This window comes from Priapulus caudatus, unplaced genomic scaffold (genome assembly GCF_000485595.1).
Source record: "Priapulus caudatus unplaced genomic scaffold, Priapulus_caudatus-5.0.1 Scaffold246, whole genome shotgun sequence".
NCBI lineage: Eukaryota > Metazoa > Priapulida > Priapulimorpha > Priapulimorphida > Priapulidae > Priapulus > Priapulus caudatus.
The window spans coordinates 176,818-183,478 of record NW_014577307.1 but is presented as its reverse complement, the minus strand read 5'-3'; the positions used below and the strand labels follow the sequence as shown (position 1 = coordinate 183,478).

Below are 6,661 nucleotides of genomic sequence, written 5' to 3'. Positions count from 1 at the left end.
GTAACACAATCTGCATCTACAAACGGATAAATAGCCGGATGTCTATATGCACCATGCATACACCGTGTTTGTTCAACTAACATGGATTGGGAGCAATCACCTGTCGAGTTATGTCGATTTATTATTTCTGAAACAAATTCTTTGCGGTGATGTGAAACGTGAGCTTTCGAAACCAGTGTGTTGTATATCGTGCAGCCGCGGTTATAAATATGCAGAATGTAGCATATAATCAAGCATTCATATGATGAATTTATTATATAATCCTGATATAATGTGAGTATACTGTGTTATATTTCCTGATGCATTTAATACACATTTATTATATTTAACATGGAAGTATCACAAGTGTAAATAAAACAGGAGTTACGTTATACATAGATATACGCGAGTGTCAATTAATGTGTATACGTGTATGTACGTGTAAGTGCGTGTGTGTGTACGTGCTTGTAAACCTGTATGTGTATGTCTGTGTACGTGTGTGTGGGTGGGCGTGCGTGTGTGCGGGGGGTGCACATGGTTGGAAGGGGGTACTATAGTATTTGAGTGCGTGCGGATGGCTTGGCGTGCGTACGTGCATGCGTGCGTATGTGAGTGTATGTGGATGTATGTGTATGCGGGTGGGTGTGTATATTTACGTGCGTGCGTGCGTGCGTGTGTGCATGCGTGTATATGCGCGCAGGCGCGCGTACGTGCACACGCGTGTGATGCCCACCGTAAGGGGCTACCTCTATCTCTACAGCGCTAAATGCAACAGCAGGCATAATAATAATTGAGCGTCATAAGATGCGGTTGCCGGTAACAACCCGCGCGGTGAATGAAAACCATCCTTGACATCATTGGGCGGCGGCAGGCTCCTGGCGGTGCACGGGTAACCTTGACCTTGATGAAAACTGAATCCACAAAGGCAGACGACTTGTATCAATGTGCAAATTCTGACTCTCCTTAATGACTCTCGAGCGTCCCCTGACATCGTACGCCGTCGCCGTCGTCGTCGGCAAGGGATGGGACAATAACGATGCTGGAGTGCCGATAAGGACTGCCGATAAGGAGTGCCGGAGCACAGCAGCGACGATGCGACAATGATTGATGCGACACGAGTGCACTGGCGTCGCGCGATGACGTCATCGGCACGCTGGACGAAAGCGCTGTTTACCATATCACGCATTTCGTTCGTCGCGGGTTCATGGCGCTTCCAACTGCGCAGTTGTACGTTTCGGCGAATTCTTCGCTGTTGGAAACGGGCCCGTTCACTCTGGAATGATGAGCGGGCAGGTGGAGACTGAGAGACTTGCGCCCGAAGGTGCGATTAAATGAACATGTTTTTATTAATTTGGAGTAGCCGTCTTTTATACGACTAATCTCACCACAGAGATGAAAATCGCACTCTTGTTTGTTATGTCGGCCCAATTTAATCCATATCTAATCCAATTTAATCTAAATTTAACCTAAATTTAATCAAAAACCAGTGGTCACGTCATCGCTGTGGTGAGAATGGTATACGCCCAGTTAACCCATAACGTGCCTCTTGCATTATAAATTATAATCTTTTGGAAAACGCAAACAAAGCACTCACCTGAAACTGCCACGCAAATTTTAACTTCATGCCCTCAAGGTTTGAATAAATGTTTATTCGCGAACACGCATGCACAACTTTCGCTCCTGTGAAATGCGTATGCATGCTGACAAGTCGTATCGTTTCAATGCGGGATTGCTTGCTGTACGTTCGCGAGTAGCCGAGGGTTACGCCTATTAACCGCACGTTACCTGATTTTGTCGGGCGGGTGAACGGACGTCATGAGGCTAAACACAGCGTTCTCGTCTCGCTCTATCCCACACCATTCCTGCGCCATGCTTAGAAACCACAGCTGGCAAAGAAAGACGCGTTAGCATGGCCATAGTGGTTACCGTCGTCATCGTCAGTGTCACGACATTGATTATCGTCACCATCGTCATTGTCATCGACGTCATCGTCGTGGTCGTCCTCGTCGTCGTAGTCGTCGTCTTTGTCACAATTATATATCACGGCATTATCTTACGTGTCACTATCATCACATTGTTTATCGTCACCATCGTCATTGTCATCGTCATTGTCATCGTCATTGTCATCGTCGTCGTTATCACAATTATCGACTTTAATGTCGGTCACGATCGATGCGTTAATGTAACAAAACATAACCTCCCCAACTCCGTGGCCACATAACTCTTCGCCTACATATGCGTAAGGATGAGAATCGACGGGCACGTTCATCGTAAGGACGGATTTCACTGCGCGACGCTGGACCGTGGCGGCTTATACTGCCTGCACGAATACCTGTTTCCAGTTGTATTGTGAGAGGCCAGGTAAATCCGACTCATCAACCGAGTTTTTCGCTCGCCAATTCAGATAGCTCTGGGGAAATACAATGCGAGTTAGTAGATGAGTGTGTAATAGATTATCACACATCAAGGAAAGAGCAAGCTGTGATCAGAAGCAGTGATGTAACACACAATCATTGCGTACGTGCAGAGTTATACGCGAAACGGGTAGGAGAATATAAAATATATGTTGTTGCAAATTGGGAACGTAGATTTGTAGATGTGTAGGATTCTGTAAAAATCCCATTCTTTAGTAGGTATCTAACAAGAGCCGCAGAGCGTCTGGGCTCATCTGGGGTCTGTTGCTACGGTTATGAACGTACAATTTCAGTCGTGCGTAGTGACACATTTGTTAGGCGCAGATATGCAGATACGCAGTTGCGTACACATCATTGTTAGGACACGCTCACTATCTCCCCCCCCATGCGATTTTGGTTTATTTTATTAAATGATACTTGCCTTTCACTCCTCTCGCAACTTGTTCATAGCCACTCTCCACAGCTTATCTATTCTTTATCTATCCCGCCTTATAAACAGCATTTCAACATATGAGCCATGGGATTCTCCAAGTCACTACATTACACGCAGGGCGGGAGTCCTTCTCCCCACCTCCCTGCCCCACTGCGCTCCCCACCCCCCGTCCCTCCCTCCCTCCCTCCCCTGCCTCCACTTCAGCTCCCCTTGTCTCCACTTCACCACTTACCCTCCCATCTCCCCTCCACCTGCCTTCGACCTCCCCTCCCCTCGCCCGGGTCTGCCCTCCCATCCTCCAATTCCCCTCTGCACACCCATCTCGCACGACCGTGAATTGCTTACCCGTTTCCGCTCGCATACAACACCGTATCACCGTTTCCTGTCCCCGTCTCAATTTACTACTCGCTCTCTCTCTTTTATCTTAGACTTTCTCTCTCTCTCTCTTAATTATATAAAAAAATTTAAAACCCCAGGCGATGATGCCTTGTTCACTGCCCCTCCAATCCGCCCCGCGCCCCCGCCCCGTGCCCCCGCCACCTAAATTTTCTATGCGTAACAGCCTTATGGTCGGCATAAACTAGGCTAAGATGGTCATACGCGACGGCCATAGCCTACGATGATATATGTTAAGATTCAAGATGAAAAGTAAATATTATATATTGATACCGACGCGTCGGCCTACTAGTTATTAATCTATTCGCTTTAACAAAGTTACCATGATGAATTAACAAATCTAACCTTATAAACTAGCGCCTATAGTTGCGCCGAGATGGCTCCGCGTCGCAAGTGTAATCTCAATAATCAAGATGCCATCTGCCCTCATTCCTGAATCCCTACAGTAGGTACAGGCTAAACATCCAAGACAGGTTATATTTCAGGCCAGGCGATAATTTGAGTGTGCTTCGTCCTGTGCACGTTAATCAGCTGTGCAGTCTAACACGTGCCGCATTGGCAGTTGCCCAGGCAACAATTACTGATTAGAAGCATGCCCGTGTTTTGCCTCATGCGAGCATTCACTGATTCATCATTCAGCCTTCAAGGCCAGGGGCAGGGTGCTATAGACAGACTGCTTTAGAAAAGATATGATTTTAAGGCGGAGCGTAACCTTGTTCAACAAACATTTGCCTTTGCAATTAACTGTGCAACTGTAGCCTTCACATTGACACAGGTATGGGCTCTAATAATAGCAAAAAGCAGTTCAGTCCCTTTGTTAACAGTCAACAAATCAATGTTTAACCCTCGCTCTGAGGCGTCAAAAGGTTATCCAACACTTACTCTTCGCATCGCAGTGTGAAAGCCATATTTCATGGTCCTTTCAATAAAGCCAAAAAATGCTAGGTCACTGCTGAAACAAAAAAGTTTCAATTGCCTCGTCAGACCATGTCCTCAGAAAATGTGCTAAAATCTGCCCGTGTGCGCCCATTGACCTTTGACCTGTTACCTCCAATTTCGGACGAGTGATGGCCTTCCTACCATGATGCTATACACCGACTATCACGAGCTAGGTCGAGCCGTTAGATTTGTGCCCACAATTTCTGCATTTCCCTCCCTATACCTTAATTAGAGTAGTGAATGTTCCCCCTTCTTTTACACCTCTTGACCTTTGACCTTTGACCCCCAGCTTCGACATCCAACTCGTTTTCGGATTAACCCCCCCACGTCCCGAATATCTCACCGTACGCTCGAGCGGTTAAGATTTGTGGAGCCAACTGCTTTGACGGACGCACGGACAGACGGACGCACGGACGATCATGCGATTCTACAAGCTGCATCTGACTATGTCAGATGAGCTAAAAACGATAGAATATTTGAAATAGAAAATGTGTCAATCTCGATTACTATAAATATATAAAGTAATAAAGTAATAAAATAATAAAGTAATAAAGAAATAAAGTAATAATTGGGACATTTTACATACGAAAGAATTTGGAGCGTAAACGTATAAAACAATACTGCTAATTCAAGTATGAATAAATTCATATTTACGCGTTACCTGAAGAGCTAGTCGTACGGCCCCTATATCAGCTATGGCTTCATCTTGAATCAGTGTGCCGTTAACCTAAAATGATGAAGCCGTTTCAAAACGATGAAAGCATAACATTAATCGTAGTAATTAATATATATTATCGTGTATATCGTGTAAATATTTACGTAGCAATTCCTAAGGTTGTTCTGGGATCCTTTAGAGTATTTGTGTGTTCGTGACGTTCACCATAATGTAATCTGATATATCTGTATTGATCTTCGATCGGTTTGTCGGTTTGATACGTTACTACGTGATATTGTTATTCAATCACAAAAGACTCACATGCCACTCTTTCCCATCGGCACTGATAGTGAAGTTATCGTACTGGTCGGTAACACATTTGGCTTTCTTATTAAAGTTTATACTGTCTTTTTTACTCCACCAGGTGCTGAAATTTCCGTTCTTGTCAAACTGTCGACCTGTACACAAAATTACATTAATATACTTTTTCGATAATGATATTTTACCTGTTCGATTGCTACGAAATGAGCAGGCGAATGCTAATACAAAGTTCATAATAGATTAGAGTTCTACGCCCTGTCTGTTGGCGCCGCCTATTGGCGATTTACGCTTTACCTTCATTATCAAATCCGTGTGTCAGCTCATGAGCGACGGCGCTGCCGATGCCGGCAAAATTCAAAAACATCGGCACGTCTTTCGAAAAATACGGCGACCGAAGAATTCCTGCCGGGAAAACTGAAATAACCCCAAAAAACATCGACGAAAGTTAAAACTGCATGTGTTGCTGATTGATTCACGTTCTATCCGTATTTTCTCATCACCGACTGCGGAAACACTGGAAGCACGTGGAAAGAAGCAATCCCGGAAACCGAGCTGCATTGCATGCGCGAAATTCTACGTTGTCGACGGAGATGGACTATTTTTGTCAGCAAATAAACTCGACGATTCACTCCTAACGTACATCTAGTTCTCTCTCTCTCTTCTCTCTCTCTCTCTCTCTCTCTCTCTCTCTCTCTCTCTCTCTCTCTCTCTCTCTCTCTACTCTCTACTCTCTCTCTCTACTCTCTCTCTCTNATATTCAGATATTATAGTTAAAAAACAGAATAATCCGACATTTAGTTTTACACAAGCGCTTTCATCTATTTCATAGGCCCCTTCATATATATACATATATACGCTATAACACGTTATATTATAAATTATTATTAAATTTACATTTATCTATAATTAACTATCATTTTAATCTATAAAAATTTGTTAGCGGTGCATATATGCCATACTATCAGAAGTAGATAATAGGGGATACGATATAACGCGCTACACTCACGTGCCATATCTTTCCGTTCGCTTCGACGGTGTAATCGTCGTATTGTTTGATGAAACACTTGGCTTTATTTACGAATCTATCAATATCCCGTTGGCTCCACCACTGCTCGCTGTTTCCGTACTTGTTAAACTGACGGCCTACGTGTATGTACAGAATACACTATTAACCTCGTCGGAGAAATTGTTAGGTTACACATGTGTAACTTTCGAGCTTCTATTTAATGCTTTCGAAAAAATGTACACATGCACACGCAGCACGCACACACACACGTGCGCGCGCACACACACACAAACGCACAAACACACACACAAACGCACACACACACACACACACACACACACACACACACACACACACACACACACACACACACACACACACACACACACACACACACACACACACACACACACACACACACAACACACACGACGACACACGACGCGACGCGACAGAACGAACGACGAACGAAGAACGAACGACGAACCGAAGGACGGTAAGGAGGTAAGTACGTAAGT

General features: G+C 44.6%; 1 protein-coding gene across 1 annotated transcript in view; it reads right to left on the bottom strand.

Moving 5' to 3' along the window:
• Positions 1–630: 630 nt before the first annotated feature.
• LOC106807991 (neprilysin-11-like) overlaps positions 631–6,661 on the bottom strand; it is a 10,980-nt gene continuing 4,949 nt past the window's right edge. Inside the window, exons 3-8 of the mRNA XM_014810529.1 lie at positions 5,432–5,551; positions 5,138–5,274; positions 4,823–4,888; positions 2,312–2,389; positions 1,765–1,865; positions 631–1,252 (exon numbers count right to left, since the gene is read on the bottom strand). Coding sequence (XP_014666015.1) covers positions 1,150–1,252; positions 1,765–1,865; positions 2,312–2,389; positions 4,823–4,888; positions 5,138–5,274; positions 5,432–5,551 — 605 coding nt within the window. The 3' untranslated portion in view covers positions 631–1,149. The remainder of the gene's footprint in view (positions 1,253–1,764; positions 1,866–2,311; positions 2,390–4,822; positions 4,889–5,137; positions 5,275–5,431; positions 5,552–6,661) is intronic.